This window comes from Gossypium arboreum, chromosome 11 (genome assembly GCF_025698485.1).
Source record: "Gossypium arboreum isolate Shixiya-1 chromosome 11, ASM2569848v2, whole genome shotgun sequence".
Lineage (NCBI taxonomy): Eukaryota > Viridiplantae > Streptophyta > Magnoliopsida > Malvales > Malvaceae > Gossypium > Gossypium arboreum.
Genome location: NC_069080.1, coordinates 40,988,218 through 41,012,276, shown reverse-complemented (window position 1 = coordinate 41,012,276; position 24,059 = coordinate 40,988,218). Strand labels below are relative to the sequence as shown.

General features: G+C 36.0%; 1 protein-coding gene and 2 non-coding genes across 3 annotated transcripts; 1 reads left to right on the top strand and 2 right to left on the bottom strand.

The window, feature by feature from the left end:
• Positions 1–535: 535 nt before the first annotated feature.
• On the top strand, positions 536–598 carry LOC128284993 (U7 small nuclear RNA). Its single transcript, XR_008275409.1, has one exon. It is a non-coding gene; the product is annotated as a U7 small nuclear RNA (small nuclear RNA).
• Positions 599–1,140: 542 nt separating this feature from the next.
• LOC128284852 (small nucleolar RNA R71) lies at positions 1,141–1,247 on the bottom strand. Its single transcript, XR_008275272.1, has one exon. It is a non-coding gene; the product is annotated as a small nucleolar RNA R71 (small nucleolar RNA).
• Positions 1,248–16,041: 14,794 nt separating this feature from the next.
• On the bottom strand, positions 16,042–22,817 carry LOC108473217 (adenylyl-sulfate kinase 1, chloroplastic-like). The gene is made up of 6 exons (XM_017774750.1): positions 22,709–22,817; positions 21,908–22,057; positions 21,695–21,813; positions 16,388–16,472; positions 16,254–16,300; positions 16,042–16,140 (listed from the first exon to the last, which is right to left on the bottom strand). Exons 1-6 carry the CDS (start codon positions 22,815–22,817, stop codon positions 16,042–16,044), a joined length of 609 nt encoding a protein of 202 aa, XP_017630239.1.
• Between the last annotated feature and the right edge of the window lie 1,242 nt (positions 22,818–24,059).

Below are 24,059 nucleotides of genomic sequence, written 5' to 3'. Positions count from 1 at the left end.
TGTGACAATAGGGGTTTTAATTAAAAAGAGATTTCAATTAATCAACCTAGAGTCAGTTGTTTTTATTTTCGAAAGAGATATTAACATAAGTTAGGGATTTCTATGAATTAAGACAAGTGAATAAATCGTTTAATTCAGATTTAGAATAATAAGTGAAGTCTAGGTGGATTCTTTCCTGGGTATTGGCTTTCTCATCAGTTTTCTTCAAATATTTTCCTACTTTATTCTCTTTTTCATCTTAGTAATTAGGTTAGTTAAGATTAGGTTAAAATAAATCCCTTCAATTTATTCGGCTAGATAATAAAAGGATAGTAATTACTAGTACTTTTAGTCCTCGTGGATACGATATTCCCGACTCACCATAGCTATACTACCATTCGATAGGTGCGCTTGCCTTTGTCGTATTTTAGTTAGTTCGTGACGTCATCAAGTATTTGGCACCGTTGCTGGGGACTAAAATATTAGGAACATTAGATTTTTATTACTTTAGCCATTTTTATTTTTATTTCATTTTATTTTTGTTTTAATTTTTATTTACTAACTTTTCTTTTATTTTTTTCTGGCAGGTTTCTTTAGTTTATGACTAGAAGAAACCCATTAGGATCATTTTTATTTGACAGTGAAATTGAAAGTACAGCTCATAGAAACCGTAAAGAAGTAACGCAGAACCGACAAAGTACAGTGGAAGAGCAAGAGGATGTTACTGAGGAGATGGCTAATAATTAGAATAATTAGCTACTTCCTTTGGATCCTCCAAATTCAAATCTTGGTCCTCGTACTATGTACGATTATGCCAAGCCTACTCTCACTCGGGCTGAATCGAGTATTATTAGGCCTGCTATTGCTGCAAATAATTTTGAAGTGAAACCTAACACTATTCAAATGATTCAACAGTTTGTTCAGTTCGATGGTTTGCAGGATGAAGACCCAAATACTTATTTGGCTAATTTTCTGGAATTTTGCGATACTTTCAAGATCAACGGTGTTTCTGAAAACGCCATTCGCTTACGGCTATTCCCCTTTTCATTGAGAAATAATGATAAGAAGTGGTTGAACTCTCTACCACGAGGTTCTATCACTACTTGGGATCAAATGACCAAGAAGTTTTTGCTGAAGTACTTCCCACCGGCTAAGACTGCCAAGTTGAGGAATGATATCTCTTCCTTTGTACAGATGGATTTAGAGACTTTATATGATGCATTGAAGAGGTATAAAGATTTATTGAAAAGGTGCCCTAACCATAGGTTACCTTTATGGCTACAGGTTCAGACTTTCTACAATGGTTTGAACCCCTCAACTAGGCAAATGATCGATGCAGTCACCAGTAGTACTATAAATAATAAAACAGCTGAGGAGGCTTATGAGTTTATAAAGTAGATGTCACTGAATAATTATCAGTGGCAAGTCATGAGGATAAAGACGACAAAAGTAGCTGGTTTTTTAACGTTGATGCGGTCACCATGTTATCGAACCAGGTAGAACTCTTGAATAGAAAGATTGATGGTTTATGTGTTTCTACACAAGTATATCTGATGATGCAGTGTGACACAAGTGGAGGTGGAATAAACAATGCTGAATATTTACCCTATGGACCTAGCATGGAGAATGAGAAAATAAATTATATGGGTAATAATTCTAGACCTCAAAACAACCCTTACAGTAACACCTATAATGCAGGTTAGAGGAACCACCCAAATTTCTCATGGGGAGGCTTAAGGAAATTAAAGACCACCACATTCTCCAGGTTTTTAGCAACAACCTTATTGACTGAAAAAGAAATCAAACCTTGAAAAGATGTTGGAAAAATTTATTTCGGTGTCAGAGAATCGTTTCAAAACACTGAGACAGCTTTGAAAAATCAGCAAGCGTCGATTCAAGGGCTTGAAAATCAAATTGGGCAGCTTGCTAAATTAGTTTCAGAAAGGCAATAAGATAGTTTACCCAGTAACACCGAAACCCAAAAGAGCATGTGAAAGCAATTACATTAAGGAATGGAAAAGTGTTAACTGAACTTGAAAAGAAGCCGCCACAAGAATCTGATGAGGAAAAGGAAGAGGAGGTAAAACCCAAAGTGAGTGTAACACCGGTACTCAAGGAATATAAACCACCGATCCCATATCTGGTAATGTTGAAGAAAGATAGCATAGATACATAATTCGGTAAATTTCTCGAACTTTTTAAACAGTTGTATATTAACTTACCTTTTGTTGAAGCTATTTCGCATATGCCTACATATGCAAAATTTTTGAAAGAGCTATTAACCAATAAAAAGAAGTTTGAAGAGCTATCTACTGTGGAACTCAACGAGGAATTCAACTATTCTCCAAAATAAACTACCAAGCAAATTGAAAGATCTAGGAAGTTTTACTATCCCCTATTTAATTGGTAGTTTAAATATTAAGAAGGCATTAGCTGATTTAGGTGTTAGCATTAACTTGATGCCTTATAAAATGTTCAAGCAGCTTGGTCTTGGGGAACCTAAACCTACTAGGATGAGTAAGCTGATAGATCTGTTAAATATCCTAAGGGTATTCTTGAATATGTGCTTGTAAAAGTAGATAAATTCATATTCCCTATTGATTTTGTTGTGCTTGACATGGATGAGGATGTTGAAGTACCTTTAATTTTAGGTCGCCCATTTTTAGCCACCACTAGAGTCGTTATTGATGTGGGTGACGGTAAACTTGTGTTTAGGGTAGGTGACGAGGAAATTATTTTTAAAATCTATGATTCCATGAGATTCTTTGGAGAACAAGATGATTCCTATTATTTTATTGATTCTATTGATCATGTTATTCAAGATTCTTTATAGGAAATCATTCATAAGGACACGTTGGAACTGTGTCTTATTTAAGGAGAGGAGGTAGATGATGATGATGCTGTGATAGGTAAGACAAAAATTGATTTAGATTCTAATGAGTCGTCACTAAGACAACATAGTAATGAGGGTATTAAGGTAAATAATAAATTAAAACTAAAACTCTCTATTGAATAACCTCCCAAATTGGAATTGAAGCAATTACTAAATCACTTAGAATATGCGTTTCTTGGAAATAATTATACATTACCAGTGATTATTGCTTCAGATTTGCAGCCGAATTAGAAAGATGAGCTACTACAAGTATTAAAGGAGCATAAAAGAGCCATAGCTTGGAAGATTTCCGACGTTAGAGGGATCAATCATTCTTTTTGCACCCATAAAATTTTAATGGAAAATGAATACAAGCCATGTGTGCAAGCTCAAAGATGACTGAATCCTAACATGAAAGAAGTCGTTAAGGCTGAGGTAATTAAAATTGTAGATGCTGGAGTTATTTATCCTATTTCTGACAGTACTTGGGTGAGTCCTGTGTAAGTTGTTCCTAAGAACAGAGGCATGACTGTTGTAGCAAATGAGAAGAATGAGTTGATTCCAACAAGAACAGTCACAGGATGGAGAGTTTGCATTGACTATAAGAAGTTGAACGATGTCACAAGAAAAGATCATTTTCCTTTACCATTCATTGATCAAATGTTAGAAAGATTATCTGGGCATATGTATTATTGCTTCCTAGACGGAATCTCTGGCTACTTTCAAATCCCAATAGCTCCCGAGGATCAAGAAAAAATGACATTTACATGTCCATATAGTACGTTTGGTTACCGACGAATGCCTTTTGGATTATGTAATGCTCCTGTTATTTTTTAGCGATGCATGTTGGCTATTTTTGATGAACTCGTAGAAGTCATTATGGAGGTATTTATGGACGACTTCTTGGTATTCGGTAATTCTTTCCATCTTCATGTTAAAAATTTAAAACGAGTTTTAATGAGATGTAAGGAAATGAACCTTGTGCTTAATTGGGAAAAATGTCACTTCATGGTTCGAGAAGGGATTGTGTTAGGTCATAAAATTTCTGGTAAAGGGATTGAGGTTGATAGAGCAAAAATTGAAACCATTGAAAAATTACCTCCCCCTAGTTCAGTTAAGGTTATTCGAAGCTTTTTAGGACATGTTGGGTTCTATAGAAGATTTATCAAAGATTTTTCTAAAATACCTAAGCCTTTGACTAATTTGCTAGAAAAAGATGTGCCTTTCGATTTCAGTCAGGAATGTTTAGAAGCATTTAATACTCTTAAAGATAAATTAATTAATGCTCCGATGGTAGTTGCACCTGATTGAAATTTACTTTTTGAACTAATGTGTGATGCGAGTGATTTTACAATAGGTGCAATTCTTGGACAGCGAAGACAAACATTTTCAACTGATTTTTTATGCAAGCAAGACATTGATAGCTGCACAAGAAAACTACATTACTACAGAAAAAGAATTGCTAGCTATGGTTTTTGCATTCGATAAATTTAGGCCATATTTAATATTATCTAAAGTTGTCGTTTACATTGACCATTCGGCTCTTCGTTATCTCCTCACTAAATCAGATGCAAAACCTCGACTAATAAGATGGATTTTATTATTGCAGGAGTTTTATATAGAAATACAAGACAAAAAAGGAGCTGAAAACCTTGCAGCAGATCACCTTTCCAGGTTAAAAAATTCACATTTCAAGGAGCTTGATGAGAATGAGATAAATGACTCGTTTCCTGAGGAATAACTTTTGGTTATAACTAACTCAAAAGTTCCTTGGTTTGTGGATATTGCAATTTACTTAGCTGCTAACGTCCTACTAAAAGGGTTGACACATCATCAAAAGAAATGATTCTTTGCCGATGTAAAAAATTATTTTTGGGACGAACCTTTTCTTTTTCGTGTATGTGCAGACCAAGTGATTCGAAGATGTGTTACAAAATCAGAAGCGAGTAAAATCTTATAACACTGCCACTCAGGACCAACAGAAGGACATTACAGTGGGACTAGGACAACACATAAAACACTTGAATAAGGTTTTTATTGGCCCACACTGTTCAATGACGCTAACAGGTATGTTACTTCTTGTGATAGATGTCAGAGAAAAGGTAATATCTCTAAACGTGATGAAATGCCTCAAACCTATATGCTTTCATGTGAAATATTTGATGTCTGGGGCATTGATTTTATGGGCTCATTTCCTAGTTTGTTTGGTAATAAATATATCCTAGTAGCAGTCGATTATATGTCAAAATAGGTAGAAGCTCAGGCTTTACCTACTAATGATGCTAGAGTGGTAGTTAGATTTCTCAAGAAACTCTTTTCTCAATTCGGAACACCTAGAGCAATTATTAGTGATAGGGGTACGCATTTTTATAATGCTTAAATTGATAAAGTTCTTACGAAATATGGAGTACATTATAGGGCAGCTACCCTTTATCATCCTCAAACTAGTGGACAAGTTGAAGTCCCAAATCAAGAGCTTAAAAGCATCCTAAAGAAAATCGTAGAATCAAATAGAAAGGATTGGACAATGAAAGTAGATGATGCTTTATGGGCCTATAGAACTGCTTTTAAAACACCCATAGGACCATCTCCTTACAAACTTGTTTATGAGAAAAGTTTTCATTTACCATTTGAATTAGAGCACAAAGCATTTTAGGCTATAAAAATTCTTAAACTATGATCTCAAACTTGTAGGTGAGAAGAGATTGATGCAGCTGAACGAGTTAGATAATTGGCGAGCGAATGCTTATGAGAACTCACGATTATATAAATAAGTGACAAAGTGACACCATAATGCTCATTTAAAGCAGCCTAAACAATTTGCAGCAGGATTGCAGCAGGAGATCTTGTCCTTTTATACAATTCAAGGCTCAAGTTATTTCCCGGAAAGCTAAAATCAAGATGGCCAGGTCCATTCGTAGTACAAATCATTTTCCCCTACGGTAAGATAGAGGTAACTCATTCAGAATATGGCACATTCAAGGTAAACGGTCATCGACTTAAACTTTATAATGGTGAGGATTTTAAAAATGATAGAGAGGAGCTTTAGCTCCGCGAACCTTCATAATTATGCGCACAAGGTAAGTCAAGCTTAAACTCTAAATAAGCGCTTCTCGAGGGGCAACCCGAGTGTTAACACTGCTAATTTCTTTACTTTCATTTCATAATATTTCTTTAAAATTAACTAAATATTAAAAAATACAAGTTTTTGACCAACACGGCTTGGACACACAGACGTGTCCTTGGCCGTGTGGATCTTGTGACTTAATTTTTAAATTTTAAGGAAGTTGGCAAAGAGTTACACAGCCCGGTGACATGGCCGTGTAATCCATACAGCTAGGACACAAGGGCGTGTCTTTGGCCGTGTATATTTTGGAGCTTAAATTCTCAAAAATTGACAGAGACACAGCCTAAATATAGTCCACACGGGTGTGCAACATGACCGTATAGACCATATAGCCTGGACACACGGGTGTGTCATAGGCCGTGTGAAACTTGGAGCTAAATTTTTCAATCTTAAAACAAGTCAGAGAGTTACACGAGCAAGGCACACGACCGTATGCTAGACATAGCCGAGCCACACGAGCATGTGGTAGGTCACACAGGTATGGGAAAAGTGAAAGAGACTGCACATGGCCGAGCGACACGGCCGTATGAACTATACAGCCTAGACACACGGACGCTTCCTAGGCCATGTGAAAACTGGGCTTATTTTATTAATTGTACACGGGTGTGTGAAAGGTTACACGAACGTAGGAGAAGTGAAGAGGATTACACACGACCGTGCGACACTGCTGTATGGACACACGAGCGTGTCCAAAACCGTGTGAAGACTGGGCTTGAATTTTTAACGTAAACGCGCTGAACAGGAGACCACACGGGTGTGTGACACGGTCGTGTGAGGCCCGTGTTTTAAACACTAACCTATTTTCTTTTCATTTGTTTTGTCTTTTTCTTTTCTAAAAAACCTAGCCGCCGAACAACCATATCCCTTGACTAAATCTGGCCACCATCCCCCTTTCTTCGCATCATCGCCGACACACTGGTCGAACCCCGGGTCTTTCTCTCTCTCGTCGACACCCAAAACAACCCCCTCTCCTCTCATTTCCCCTTTTCTTTTTCCCCTACACCTATAGGCCCTTCAACCCCACGCGGCCGTTTCACCCTCACCACCCATCGGTTTCCCCTCAACCCCCTTCTCTCCACCCCGTCACACCACCCACAACTACTCTTCCCCTCTCCTTTCGTTCCCTTTCTTTTTCCTTATCTTCCTCATTCTTCCCTTTAAACGCCAGCCACCCCCACCATCAGACCAAAGCCAACACGACCCTTCCCTTTTTTTTTTTCCACACACCCACATGCATCGAACCACTACTGTTCCACCGTCCTCTTCCCCAGCGTCGACCACCTCACCTCCATACCTCTGACCATCACTGATCAGCTTCCCCTTTCTTACCCTTCCCTTTTATTTATTTAATTCTTATCTATTATTATTATTATTATTATTTCTTTATTTATTTCTTTGTTATTATTTTCTTTTCATTAATTTTACTCATTTTATGTATTACTTGGTTCATGTTTTATTTATTTAGTTTCTTTAATAATTGATTTTGAATTGATTCTTGATTTTGTGGTTGTATATTCTTACTAGTTCTTTTATTTTATTTTGCTTTTCATTCTATAGTTTATATATTCATTTTGTTTTAGTCACTTTTCATTGTTGATTTTATCTTGACTAGTTTTAGTTATTTATTCACGTTTACTTTGCTTGTTTTGTATGAGCAGTTTACTTATTAGTTTCAACATATTATAAGTCCATTTTTTTAGTCCAAATATTGAGCTGAACGTGGAGGTTTATTTCTTATTCGGTTGCCTATTATGTTGATTTTTCAAATTGATTTTTTTAATTGCTTTATTTCATGTTTATTATGATGAACACAAGAGGCAAGACTAATATCGATGTCCCCGCTTCGAAAAAAGAAAAAGGGCCAAGGCTCGACCTCCTCCTTGAGCATCTTTATTGAGTTTCACGACCCCTACTTCGATTTCTAGCGGGCCTCCATGAGGAATTATACCAGCTCCATTGCGTACGACCACTCGGCCTAAGCCGTTGCGTTGATTGGGTCGTATTAGAGCAGGTGCGATTAGCTGATGACATGCGCGCTATTATTTCCATAGCTCTGTAAGATAGATTCTTCGATATCATCGAGCCCACCTACATGGAGCTCACCTTGAAGTTCTGTGCTACATTTCGGTCCAACAGGTCATGATGGTTTATGAAGAGCCAAGCACCATCACCTTTAATCTTGGTGGGTTGGTGCAACATATGAGCGTCCCAGAGTTCGGTGCTACTTTGGGACTATATACAGAGGACTTTATGAGCGCTGAGGGCTTCCTTCAACTTTATCGGCATATCCACCACTCGCCATCACGAAGTTGGACCGAGCTTATAAGGAGTCAGACACCATATGACGTGAGTAGCTCAAAGGCGACTGCTCTCTCTCCGACCTTACGGTACATTCACGCACTCCTCGCTCACACCTTGACAGGACAGAGAGAGAGTACTGGAGTCGTTAGCACGTACGATACATATTTTCTTTGGAGCATGGCCCATGGCCATATTATTGATTTGGTGTATTTCATCGCTTTATCTTTTTACCATCAGATTGACCACCATAGGAGGGGTCCCATCTGCTTAAGCCCTTATGTGACTCGTCTCGTTCGTTACTTTGGTCTGCTCGACACACCGGAGTAGTCCTCTACACTCACATTAGAAGACTAGATGTCCCCTCAGGACATCTTGAGCATGATACACATAAGAATGATCAATCAGCGTCGTGGAGTGGATCTTTCTCAGTATAGATTGTTTTATTCTCACACTCAGAATGACCCCGAGGAATTCAGTGATGATGTTCCTCCCTATCACGAGGACCCACCACAGCCTCCACTTCGAGTCACCGGCCTGTTGTGAGCTTCCGAGGAGTACCTGTCGAGGAGTTCACTAGCTTCCGTCAGTACTGGGTTCAGAGATTCGACAGTATTGATGTGACATTGCAACATATTTGTCAGCATTTCCATATTACTCCTCCAGCGCCGACGACTCACGGTGCCGATACATCTGATGATAAGGACCATTGAGTCCATTTATCATTTATTTTTAATTTTAATTTTACTTTCTTATTTTTCTTTTTATTTCTATTTTTATGTTTATTTTTATGTTTTTAGACTTCTTTTGTTTTTATATTTTGAACTATATATTTTTCTTTATTTATTATGGTTGTTTCTAATCAAGTAAGCCTTTAATCTTCTTCAGCGTTGTGTTTAATTTCTTATCAGTTGCTCAGAATCAGTCCCTATATCTGCATTTATCTACAATTCTGCTTTTCACTATTCTGGGAATTTCATCCAATATTTAGGGCAATTTCAATTCTTTACCTCTCTTATGACATTTTTGTTTCTACTATGATTATCAGTTTTTATATATTAAGGACAATGTACATCTTAAGTGTGGCGAGGTTATTTATATGATTATTAGAAAATCCCTGAATTATGTCTTGTATTCAAGTAATTTTCTCATATTACTATTAGAATGGATTCTTATTGATTTGTGATTATCATTGATGTGTTTTAGATTAAATGCATAGGAAATTGTGCATTGATTGTTTAAACTTTAAAACATGAGAGAATTAAAATTTGTTAGGTTGTTTCCCTAAATTTAAGTATTATCTTGAAGTTTAAGATATGCAAGATTGACATCAAAAACCATAATTTTTGTGAGATTTTGAGCCTTTAGAGCATACACTTTTCTTGCTCACTTTATTATTGGTTATGAGTGTGTCAATACTGATTGGTTATTCTAGAACTTGCTTCGATTATACATGTCGAGACCACACTTTTGATTTGATATACTGAGATGATAAAGGCACCTAGGTTTTAACCCACTTATCCCATAAGCCTACCTTCATACTTAACCCTTAGTGAACCCCTTTAAACCTAACAAATTGTTTCTTGATTTACCTATTAATATAAACTCATAAGTCTTTTTTTTTATTTGTTGAGAATTATTCCCGTTTTATTGACTCCCTTTTTGTTGAGATTTGATTTTGTCAGTTGCCTAACTATATTCTTTTGTTTCAGTTGTTAAATTATCTCTTATTATCCATTGTTATTCAAAAAAAAAGTGAAAAAAATACATACATATTGCTTATTACTAGTTCCAAGTTTTGAGCTTAAACAGTTAATTTCATATTCTGAGAAGAAGCTCGTGTTTTTCTTAAATAATTTCGATTGATGTAATTATTCAATATTAGTTTATTTTTCTAGTTAGGTAATTTATCAATTCGATCTCAATTCTAACCTTCTTTTTCAGCCTTTATCCACGCCTTTAACCCAAGCCCCATTACAACTCTTTAAAGACTTTTTAATTTGTATATCATCTCATTTTATAGTGGTGGAGATTTGATTTTCTTGCAAGCTTATGGTAATAACTTTTCATGTTTGACTTTTGAGTGCTTAATTTTTGAACCTTAAACACTTTGAGTGATTTGAGTGAATCTTTAGTGAGGATGTCAAATCTTATTGGTTTTGAATTAAAGGTAATTACTTAGATAAGGGGAAATACCTATGTTTTCATGCTTTAAAAATGTGTGACTTTGATTGTTTGAATCTTTAGTGCTCTTTGAGTTGAATTATCAATGTATGATTATTTGTGAATTATGATAAAACATTATTGATGAGAATTATGAATTAAGGGAGTTTAATTTTAATTGTGAGTTGAGGATTTTGCTTGAGGACAAGCAAACGCTTAAATGCGGGGATATTTGATAAGCCATAAAAGTAACATATTTTAATCCCATTCTTAATGCATTTTTGGATGATTTATTATTTAATTTAGTTAATTTGATTCTCCTAATCCTTTAATTTCATGTTCTATGCTTAGGAGAGTATAGAAGAATAAAAAGAATGGAAAACGGGCCAAAGACAGACAAAACAGGCTGATTTAAGAATCCACATGACCAAGATCATTACCACATGGACTGAGCACATGTCCGTGTGAATCACACGGTCTGGACACACGCCCATGTGCCAGCCCTTGTCAATTTCGAACCCTGCCTCCCTAATAAATAGAAAAGCCAATTTTTAAGGTTTCGGAGCATTCTAAAGTTTTTAAATACATACTAGAAGAGGACTTAAAGGGACACGTAGAGCTAAACGAAGAAAAGACTCGAAGAATGCTAACGGATTCAACTCAGAAGCAGGATCTCCTTTAAGGCTGAATATCTCCATTCAATTTCTCTCAAAGTTTTTGGGTTTCTTTATTTTTTGTTGTTTTCCTAATTTTGAGATGTTTTCCCCCAAAAGTATGAACTAAATTCCCTAGATACCTAGGGAGGATGAAACCTAAGACAGATCTTATTATTTGATTTTGCTGAATTACATGATAAATATTTTTTCTTGATCTCAATTATGTGTTCTTATTTCATGTTTTAATGTTTTCAAGATATTAATTCATGATTGATGTGCTTATTCAGTGAAGTAAAAGTCCCTGTTTAAGAGTAGATATGATATAATTGAGTGGAGTTGCATGCAATCCTAGAAATAGGATGACATAAATCTACCAGATTAGAGTCAAATCTAATAGGGGAATCCATAGATCGAGGTAATGTGACAATAGGGGTTTTAATTAGAAAGAGATTTCAATTAATCAACCTAGAGTCATTTGTTTTTATTTTTGAAAGAGATATTAACATAAGTTAGGGATTTCTACAGATCAAGACAAGTGAATAAATCATTTAATTCAGATTTAGAATAATAAGTGAAGTCTAGGTTAATTCTTTCGTGGGTATTGTCTTTCTCATCGGTTTTCTTCAAATATTTTCCTACTTTATTCTCTGTTTTGTCTTAGTAATTAGGTTAGTTAAGACTAGGTTAAAATAAATCCCTTCAATTTATTCGGCTAGATAATAAAATGATAGTAATTATTAGTACTTTTAGTCCTCGTGGATACGATATTCCCGACTCACCATAGCTATACTATCATTCGATAGGTGCGCTTGCCTTTAATGTATTTTAGTTAGTTCATGACGTCATCATAGGTCATATCTCAAAAGTTAGAGTTGAATGCCTTGTGTCTGATGGTATTTTAGAGTCCCTTGACTTCACAGACTTTGATGTCTGTGTCGATTGCATTAAAGGAAAATAGACCAAAACCCATAGATTGCATGCCAACATATTTTCAGACGTCTTAGAATTAATTCATACAAATATTTGTAGGTTATTCCCTACGCACCCTGAAATAGTCAACAATATTTCATAACATTCATAGACGATTACTCATGTTATGGGTACCTATATCTCATTCATGAGAAATCTTAGTATCTAGACGTGTTCAAAGCTTATAAAGCTGAAGTTGAGAATCAACTCAATAAAAGGGTTAAAAATATCAGATCTGATCGTGGTGGTGAGTACTACGATAGATAAGATGGCTTAGGTGAATAATGCCCAGGACCATTTGTGAAATTCCTAGAGGAATACGGTATTGTCCCACAATACACCATGCCAGAATCACCTAGTATGAATGGTGTAGCTGAAAGATGAAACAAGACTCTTAAGGATATGGTAAGGAGTATGATTGCCCATTCTACTTTACCTGAGTCTCTCTGGGGAGAAGCATTAAAGACAGTAGCTTACATTCTGAATAAAGTACCAAATAAAGTAGTTGCAAGAACACCTTATGAGCTTTGGACAAGTCAAAAGCCTAGTTTAAAGTACTTTCACATTTGGAGATGTCTAGCTAAGGCAAGACCTTATAGGCCACATAAAAAGAAATTAAACTTCAAAATAGTGAGCAGCTACTTTATTGGTTATTCTGAGCAATAAAGGGGCTATAAGTTTTATTATTCCATTATAATGAATATTTTTGAGATGGGAACTGCAATATTTTTTTAGGATGTTGAGTTTGGGGGGGGAGAAATAAGGTTAGAGACATTTCTTTTTAGGAAGAATTGGATTCTAACTTAGTTCTAATTCTCAAAAGTGGATTTATGCCATGAAAGATGAGTATAAGTCTATTCAAGACAATAAAAGATTGGGAACTTGTCTCATTACCTGGATGTGCAAAACCAATTGGTTGTAAATGGATATTTAAAACCAAGAGGGATGCAAATGGCAATGTGGAGAGGTATAAGGTGTGTATTGTAGCTAAAAGATGTACTCAGAAAGAAGGCATTATAGAGACTTTATCTCCAATTTCATTGAAAGAATCTTTCAGGATAATCATGACACTTGTTGCTCATTTTGATCTTGAGTTACATCAGATGAATGTTAAGACTGCATTTCTTAATGGTGAATTGAAGAAACAATTTATATGGTGCAACTAGAAAACTTTGAGTCAGAAGACTCAAAGAATATGGTTTGCAAATTGACAAAATCTATCAATGGACTCAAACAAGCTTTCCGTCAATGGTACCACAAGTTTTATCAAGTAATTGTTTCTTTTGATTTTGAGATGAATATTGTTGATGATTGTGTGTATCAAAAATTCAAGAGGGGTAAGTAAATATTTCTAATTCTATATGTCGATGACATTTTGCTTACTGTTAATGGTATAAGCTTATTGCGCGAAACCAATGGGCTTTTATTTAAGCATTTTGAGATGAAAGATCTTGAGATGACTCTTTTGTTTTAGGGATTCAGATACATTGAGACCGAACTCGGGGTATTCTTAGATTGTTACAAAAGAACTATATCGGTAAATTACTCAAAAGGTTTGGCATGCAAAATTGTAGACCAAGTGACACCCCTGTCGCTAAAAGAGACAAATTTAGTCTTACTCAATGCCCTAAAGTAACCTTGAAATTCAGGAAATACAAAAGATTCCCTATGCATTAGCTGTTGGGATTTTAATGTATGCTCAAGTATGTACGCGTCTGAATATTATGTATAGTGTTGGGATGTTAGACAGATATATAAGAAACCCTGGTATAGACCATTGGGTAGCAGCCAAAAGGGTTATGAGATATCTTCAGAGAACAAAAGATTACATACTTACTTATAAGAGATCAGATCATTTGGAGGTTGTAAGGTATTCTGATTCTAATTTCGCTGGCTACCTAGCAAGAAATCTATATCAGGCTATATTTACCTGTTAGCTGGAGGAGTTATATCCAAGAAAAGTGTCAAACAAACACTTGTAGCTTCATCCACTATGGCAGTAGAGCTTGTAGCATGCTATGAGGCATCAAACCATGGAATATGGTTGCGAAACTTTGTCACTAGGCTGCGCATTTTGGAAAATGTAGAAAGACCACTCAAATTATTTTGTGACAATAAGTTAGCAGTGTTGTATTACAATAATAATAGGAGTTCATCTAAGTCAAAGCATATTGACATAAAGTTCCTAGTTGTGAAAGAAAGAGTGCAAAATGGTCAAATATCTATAGAGCACATTGGGACAAACTCTATGATAGCGGATCTGCTCACAAAAGGTTTACCACCCAAGGTCTTTCATGAGTACACTGTTCACATGGGTGTTACATTGTTTGATGATATCATGATTTAGTGGGAGTTTATATTTTATTTGCTTTATGTTTCTTTTCAGACATTTATGTATTTGGTTATTTTCTGATCAGAAATGAATTATTCAGTTTATTCACTCTATTTGTTATTTTGATATTGACCTTACTTAAGTTTAAAGATGACCAGTTGGAAATAGACATGCTTAGATCATATTACATGTAATTTCCATGCTACACATCCATACTTGATCTATGTTATTTGGTTGTGTTAATATACATGATCAGCGATGGATTTAGTTACATTAAATGTAACGAAAGTCATCTTAGTTCTATATTAGCATAATTAATTGACGAGATTGTTCGGAATACATTTTGGATATGATAATAAATTTTTTGAGCTCATAAGGTTATATAATAACATAAAATTATAGAGTAATTAATATATATATGTGGTCCAAGTGGGAAATTGTTGGAAAATATGGACATCGCATATATAATAAGGGTAATTACATGTTATTATTTACTATCATGATAGGTTAGCCCAAATTAAAAATGATCTAATTTGGTTAAGGTTTAATGGACTTTAATTATTAAATAAAGTATGAGTCAAATCTGTGTAGATAGTTTAGTAATTAATTTCTAATTACTGATGAGCTAATTAGGAATTAGGGCTAATGTGCTAAAATTATATATATTAAGGTTATGATCCCTAAATTATACATAAGACAACTTTTCTAATATCCCATCCTTAGGGAAGAGAACAAATATTCCATAAATTTCTTGTGTGCTAATTTAGAAAATCAAAACCCAAAGATCTAGAAAATTTCAAGGAATCCATGGATTCAGGTACGCTTCCGCATCTAATTCTGTTATGTTTTGTTTTTTATGATTTGACATGATAGATCCTGATTTATAATTTCTTAAGTTTTATATCATATCTTGTTTTACGATTCTAACATTAATTCAATTGTAAAGGATATAAAAACTCGTTATTTTAACAAAATAAGAGATTATTTTGAGGATAATTTTGTCTTTACATATAAAATCTAAACTACATTATAGAATTTGAATTCAAAACATAAAAATATTTTAATTATTATATCATTTCAAAATTTGGACACCTAAAGTGCCAAAGCCTTTGAGCAAAGATTTGAAAGGATGATCCTTATTTGGCTCTTTCTAATTCAGGTCTACTCCAAGACTGAACTTGTTGGAAATTGTCACATCCCTAGTTCTCTAGGCTACATATTCGGCACTAAGGACCATCAAGATATGTACTTTAATCCAGACAACATCCAGGCTTATGCATAAAAAAATCTATTTGCTTAACATTAAAGAACAATGAAGGAATCTACAAATTTCAGGGCACCTTTCATTGAAAAACCTCATAGCCTTTTCACTCATAACCAATAATTACAATAACTTAGCCAATACCAAACAACATGGCTTCAAGAAGGCCTAGTAAAAGACACTTCCACTAATTAATCAAGCGATTAATTATCTACGCTGAAACTACACTGAAACAGTAAGTTTCCTTGATGCCTGAAATAGGATATAGATATAGTTTACCTAAAGTGGAAGCAATAAATTTCCTTAATTTTAGAAGGAATCCATATTTCCATTGATTCAGCACATGATATTAGGGCAACCAGGAATTGCAGGGTTTCTCACTTCTTAGGCCCGCAGGTAACCCTTCTCCTCCAGGTAAGATATCACCGTTTCAGCCATTTCATATGGTGAGGTAATGTTGTTTCCCTTTTCTGGTAATACTATCTGCAAAATAGAAAAAAGGTTGAGCTCCAATTCCTATGTGAGAATATGACGACAAAGTAGAGAATAGCATTGGCATTTTGAATTTGTAGAAATTTTGTGGTCTTCGAATATACCTCAAAATTCAGAGATGGCTCATATGGGTCATCAACACCGGTGAAACCTAAAAAGAAGATATTACATAAGCTACTTCTAAATTGTGAGCTTATACCAACCTTCATATATATACAAAATTCCATAGAATGGCCACCTTTAATTTTTCCAGCTCTAGCAAAGTTGTACAGGCCCTTTGGGTCCCTTGCCTCGCATATTTGGAGTGGCACATCCATGAATACCTTAATAAAGCATTGCTAGGATAACTTTTCTTAGAGCAACATTTTGAAGATTGGTCAGCATGCAACACCAAGAAGCTGGCCATGCACACCAAGCCATCGATGAGCAGTAAGACCGAGTGCAGCTAATGCCATTTAGTTCCATTTTGATTCATTTTGTTGATGTAATGAATTCTAGTTCATTTAGAATTATGTTAGTTTAATGATTGATGTAATTAGGTGGTGATTGAGCTGATAAATCAGCTTTGTTCATGTGTGCAAGTTACTTACCTATTTTCAATGTAATTAGTGGCATTAGGTAAACATTAGGTGATCAATTTGACTTGTTTTGCTCAGTCAATGACTGATATATGTAATGGCTATAAGCCAAAGTTTCTTTTAATGAAAAATATTGAATTTCATTCATTTTATGCTCCATTTTTCTTTGCTTTCAGTTTTGTTCTTATTTTCCTTTGTAAAATATGTTTTGTTTCCTCCACAAGCTATGAGCCTTGTTGCTCAAGACTCAGCTTTTTTCTTCATTCTTCAACCGGATATATTACGTTATTGTTTAAGATCCAGATTGAAGTTCATATTTTATTCGGATAAAGTGTGTCAAACACCAACAATTGGTATTTAGAGCTTTCATCTTAGAGGACCTATTGTAGTTGAATTTTAATCTGGATGGCTTCATCAGGCTTTTCTCCTGCAGCACCACCAGTCTTTAATGGTGAAGGGTTTCACATTTGGGTTGTCAAGATGATGACTTACCTGCAGGCCTTTGATCTGTGGAAAGTTGTCAACACTGATGCTGAGCCAGCTCCACTAAGAGCCAACCCTACAGTGGCCCAAATCAGGCAACACGCAGATGAGAGGACCAAAAGGCATAAGGCCATGTCCTGTATTCAGAACTGTGTGTCTAATGTTATTTTCACCAGAATCATGGCCTTTGAGACTCCAAAACAGGCCTAGGACAAGCTTAAAGAGGAGTTCCAAGGCACAGAAAGGATAAGGCAGCAGCAGTTGTTGAACTTAAGGAGAGGTTTTAAAATTTTGAAGATGAAGAACGAAGAGACAGTAAAGCAATACTCAGATAGAATCATGGCTGTTATGAAAAACATAAGGTTGCTAGGAGAATAGTTCAATGAGGCAAAGATTGTGGAGAAGGTGCTCTCAACATTGCCTGAAAGATATGAGGCAAAAATCTCATCCCTAGAGGATTCGAGAGATCTTGCAAGCATCTCCCTAATTGAGCTCATTAATGCCCTCTATGCTCAAGAGCAAAGGAGAGCCAACAGGTTGAAAGAGCACCAGGAAGGTGCTTTCCAAGCCAATGCCAAAGTAGCCTCGAGCACCTCAGCCTATAAAGGCATGAAGAACTGGAGAAGTAGGCCTAAGCCTGATGCTGCAATAAGAGGAGATCAACCTTGCAGATTTTGTAAAAGGCCTGGTCATCCAGAGGCTAAATGCTGGTTCAGACCAAATGCTTTGTGTCAACACTACAAGAAGAAAGGCCATGTTGAAAGGGTCTGCAAAGAAAAAGGCAAACCTGGGCAGAATCAAGCACAACACAAGAATGAGGAAGCTCGAGTGGCTGAAGACAGTAGTGACCATGAAGAGCAGGTCTTTGTTGTGTCATGTTTACTTGGTCATAGCAAGGGCCCAAAAGGATGGCTGTTGGACAGTGGTTGCATTAATCACATGTCACCTGATGCAACTATTTTTAAGACTTTGGATAGAAGTTACAAAACCAAAGTAAAATTTGGGAATAGTCAGTTTATTAAGGCTAAAAGAAAAGGGGATGTGCTAATATGCACTTCCACAGGTGATAAAATCATCAAAAATGTGCTGTTGGTACCTGAGATTGACAGGAACCTTCTCAGCATTGCTCAACTGCTTGAAAAAGGCTACACAGTTATGTTCAAGAGCCATGAGTGCCAAATTGCTGATCCAAATGGATCAAGCCTCATGACAGTCACTATGACTGACAAATGCTTTGAATTCAACTGGCCAAGTGACTCACACTCAGTATATGTTGCTTCAATAGAAGAATCCAAGCTTTGGCATCAAAGGCTTGGTCATGCCAACTTTAGGTCCATGGATCAAATGGTCAGTAAGCAGATGGTTGAAAATTTCACCAAGTCAGTTCAAAATGAAGATATTTGTGAAGTTTGTCAGATGGAAAAGTAAGCCAAGCTCCCATTTCCTGCAAACACAACCTGGAGGGCATCTAACAAGTTGGAGCTAGTGCACACTGATGTATGTGGCCCCATGAAAACTGAGTCACTCAATGGCAACAGGTACTTCATTCTTTTCATTGATGATAGTACCAGATATTGCTGGATTTATTTTTTGAAGCACAAGTCTGAGGTAGCTCAAGTGTTTATGAAGTTTAAAGCTGCAACTGAAATAGAAACAGGCTACAAATTGAAGACCATCAGGTCAGATAATAGAGCTGAGTATACCTCAGCTCAGTTCCAAGCTCTATGCAATGATGCTGGTGTTAAACATCAGCTAACCAATGTTTATACACCTCAGCAGAATGGGGTCAGTGAAAGGAAAAATAGAAGTCTAATGGATATGGCCCGGTGCCTTCTATTTCAGAAGAATTTGCCCAAGACCATGTAGGCTGAAGCAGTTAACACTGCTGTGTACCTTCAAAACAGGCTATCAACCAAAGATTGGCTCACAAAACTCCATTTGAGGCCTGGTTCGGGTTCAAGTCATCTTTGGTTCATCTAAAGGTACTAGCTGTAGAAAGGAACAAATTGTCTAAAAAGTCTCAAGCTAGCATTTTAATGTGATACAGCATGATCAAAAAAGGTTATAGGATTCTAGATCCTTCAACAAAAAAGGTCCATGTAAGCAGAGATGTGATCTTTGATGAAAAGCCATGCTAGAACTGGGAAAGAAATGAACCAGAGGCTGTTTCTGAAGAACTTATGTCTGATCAAATAGAGGCTGACCAAAATGGTCCCGATATAGACATTGAAAATGAACCTATCAGGGGTACAAGGACTCTGGCTAAGATTTATGAGAGGGCTCATGTTGCACAAGAAGAACCTAGCTGTTTTGAGGAAGAATAAGTACATGAAGGTTGGAAGCAAGCCATGGTTCATGAAATTAAGATGATTCAAAAGAATCAAACATGGGAGCTAGTAGAGAAGCCTGCCAACAGAAAAACCATTGGTGTCAAATGGTCTATCAAGCCAAACAAAATGCTGATGGCAGTTTGAACAAGCTGAAAGCTAAGCTTGTTGTCAAGGGATTCAGTCAAAGATATGGCCTGGACTACATGGAGACTTTTGCACCAGTAGCCAAGCTAGACACAATCAGGTTACTAGTTGCTTTGGCTGAACAAAGGAAGTGGATCATTCATCAACTGGATGTAAAGTCTGTATTTCTAAATGGTTTTCTTGAAGAAGAAATCTACATTGACCAACCTCAAGGATTTGTAGTGTCTGGCAAAGAAGACATGGTATACAGGCTTAAAAAGGCCTTGTATGGCCTAAAACAAGCTCTTAGAGCCTGGTATGCAAGGATTGACAGCTATTTGGTTAGTTTGGGATTCGAGAAGAGTATCAGTGAGCCAACTCTGTATGTCAAGAAGGAAAAAGCTGAAACACAGCTCATTGTGTCCCTCTATGTTGATGACCTTTTGGTGACAGGAGGAGACCAAAACATATTGGCTGATTTCAAGGCCAAAATGAAGGACATGTTTGAAATGTCTGACCTAGGGCAGATGACTTACTTTCTTGGAATGGAGGTGGAGCAAACTCAAAGTGGAATCTTCTTGGGACAGAAGACATTTGCTACAAAGATCTTAAGCAAGTTCTCTATGGAGAATTGCAAGCCAACAAGCACACCTATGGCTGTTGGAATGAAACTGTCAAGTCAATGAGATTATGAGCAAATCAGTGAGTCTGATTATAGAAGCCTAGTTGGTTGCTTATTGTATTTAATAGCAACTAGACCAGACATCATATTTGCTGTGAGTATGCTGTTGAGGTTCATGCATTGCTGCAACGAGCAACATCTTCAAGCAGCAAAAAGAGTTCTCAGGTACATCAAAGGTACTTTGAGCTATGGACTACAATTCAGTAGATGTGAAGATTTGAAGCTGATAGGCTACACTGATAGTGACTAAGCTGGTTTAAAAGATGATATGAAGAGTACCTCAGGGTATGCTTTTACCCCTGGTTCAGCTATATTTTGCTGGAGTTCAAAGAAGCAATCGATTTTAGCTCAGTCAACAGCAGAAGCTGAGATGTTGCTACTGCTAGTGCTGTTAATCAAGCCATTTGGCTAAGGAAGATTTTAGCTGACTTGAACCTACATCAAAGGAAGCAACAGAGATCTTTTGTGATAACAAATCTGCTGTTGCAATTGCAAAGAACCCTGTCTTCCATGGTAGAACCAAGCACTTCAGCATTAAGTTGCATGTGGTAAGGGAGATGGAACAAGCTCGAGAGATAGAGCTGATTCATTGCAATTCAGAAGACCAAATTGCTGACATTTTCACAAAGGCCCTTAACGAGTCTAGGTTCATCAAGCTTAGAAAAGGACTTGGAGTTAGCAGCATGCTAACGAAGGAGGAGTATTGAAGATTGGTCAGCATGCAACACCAAGAAGCTGGCCATTCACACCAAGCCATCGATGAGTAGTAAGACCGAGTGCAGCTACTACCATTTAGTTCCATTTTGATTTATTTTGTTGATGTAATGAATTCTAGTTCATTTAGAATTATATTAGTTTAATGATTGATGTAATTAGGTGGTGATTGAGCTGATAAATCAGCTTTGTTCATGTGCGCAAGTTACTTACCTATTTTCAATGTAATTAGTGGCATTAGGTAAACATTAGGTGATCAATTTGTCTTGTTTTGCTCAGTCAATGACTGATTTATGTAATGGCTATAAGCAAAAGTTTCTTTTAATGAAAAATATTGAATTTCATTCATTTTTTGCTCCATTTTTCTTTACTTTCATTTCTGTTCTTGTTTTCCTTTGCAAAATCTATTTTGTTTCCTCCACAAGCTACGAGCCTTGTTGCTCAAGACTCAGCTTTTTTCTTCATTCTTCATCCGAATATATTATGCTGTTTTTTAAGATCCAGACTGAAGTTCATATCTCATCTGAATAAAGTGTGTCAAACACCAACACAACAAAGAATTTTTCATCCGATGCAAATGCTCTTTTTCACATCTATGATCAAAGCCGTCTAGATTTTTTAGAGGCAGCACTTACCTTAATGAAATCCCTTTCAGGAAACAGTGCACAACAAGCATCCCTGTCTTTTCTGTATGGAGATATCACACTAGCAATGCAGATGATGGCAGCATCAGCAAAGAGCTTGGCTACCTCTCCTGTGTGTGAATCATAACAAGTTAAAAGTTGAAACCAACCATCATAAGAAGAGAATGAAAAGGTAATACAGCTGAGGACTGGAACAACATTTACTGATCCTTCGTATGTTTTCAGCTCGGTCTTCTACTTTAAAAGCAAGGTCACGGTTTAAACCATGCCGAACATTATCACCGTCAAGGACGTAAGTCAATTTTCCCCTTGAATACAAGGCTTGGCACAGAGCGTACGCCAAAGTGCTCTTTCCTGTTTATATTCATGGACCACCACAGTGAGAGAAAGGGGGAGAGAGTGAACATGCTCTTTAGTTTATCAAGGAAAACTAACAGACAACAACAAAGAATCAAGTATAGTCACAAGGAAGGCACTATGAAACTATGGTGCTTTTGACTCATCATATAGATCTGATGTATATCCTAAAATAGATTGATGAAATGAATCCACGAACATCCTCTAATACTTGGAGAAACTTTGAAGAAAAAACATACAATGTTAAATGCGTACCAATATTTTACGCTCACACCCAAGTCAAAAGTTAATTTTGAAATGTCACCTTGATGGTAAAAGTACTATAAAAGCCCAAGAGCTAAGTTGCATTTTGTCTATTTTATTTAAAAAATGAAAAATGTTCATGTATGTTAGATCAAAAAGTAAACTAATCTTTTTGTTAATAATTTTATCTATTTCTATTATTAAAAATTGAGGTAACTAACGAAATAATTAAATAGTTACATGTGTGTGCCACATGTACCTCGTAATGGAGACTAGTAAAGCGTGCTAGAAGCTCAAGAAGCCACCTTATATACTTATAGAAAGCAACACAAAAGAAATCAATTAATGGGAATAAATGAATAATAACATTGACTTTCAGTATCCATATAAATTAGTGCCACAAACCTGAGCCACTAAGACCCGTAAACCATATGACACAACCCTTTTGCTGAAGCAACTCCTGTCGATGAAGTTTACCAACTGAACTTTTGTGCCATACAATGTTCGTAGCCATCTGGTGGAGATTTTCACCTACTTACACGTTTCAAACCACAACTCTAATTATAAACCAACATCAAGGAAATAATAAATAAAATTGTTAACTTTTGCATTTACTACAATATTATTAAATATGAACAAAATATTACAAACCTTAAAAATAGGAAATGTAATGTGTGATTTTGAATTCCATCATCTCCATTTAAAGAACACACACACACAACAATAACAATGTTGGGGTCACTTCAAAAATTGAATGGGGCAGCTAATTGCTGGCACATGGACCTTGAAAGAGTACAAACGGTAGACATTTATGGTGATAACATTGGGTTAGAGTATCCATGTTCTAACCAAATTTTAACATTCTTATTATTCAAAAAATAAGGGGTTTTTTTTCTGGTCAGTAAAAAATAAGGGTTGAAAACACGATTCAGAGCAATGAACCCAAAAAAAAAAATCAAAGCAGAGTAAGCTAGGCTACGTTTTACAAGCCAATGAAGCTAAAAATGACTCTAATAGTCAACCTAATTAGCATTTCCCACCTTGCCAGATTTTTTTTTTAATACTCCAAATAAATTGGCCAAGTTAAAAGTTAAAATAGAAAAACCAAATCCATGTTAAAAATTAAGAAAACATTAAGTTGCCTGAAATAACAGCAACACGATTATCCGTAATCACTACGGTGGATTCCTCAATCGCCTGCACCGAGCTCAACCTCGAATTGTTGCCACTACTCAACCCCAAAGAAGTCAACGACGCCGGTAACGGTAACTTCACGAAGACAGCCTTGGGAAGAGGTACTGACAGGCAGGGACGAAGCCAGGGGGCTGGCATAGGCCCGGCCCCCTAAAATGTAAAATTACTCTTTTGGCCCTTAAAATTTTTTTAAAATTTTAAATTAGTAAAGGTAAAATTGCACTTTGGCCCCCCCTAAAATTATAAAAATTCGATTTAATCCTTTACAAATTATAAAGATATAAACTATAAAAAATTAAAATTTTATCCGCCCCCTAAAATTTTGTTCTGGCTTCAGCCCTGCTGACAGGCCACTGTCGAGACTGGAAAAAAACAATACCACTTTGCCTCAAAAAAATATAAAACATATAAAAATATATATTACTAATGTTCATTATCTTTTTTAATAGTTAAAACAATATTATATGTAATATATATTTTTATTTCGATTAATACCAAACATAATAGTACAAAAACACATTGTTAATATAAAAATTTATTATATATAATATATAATATATAT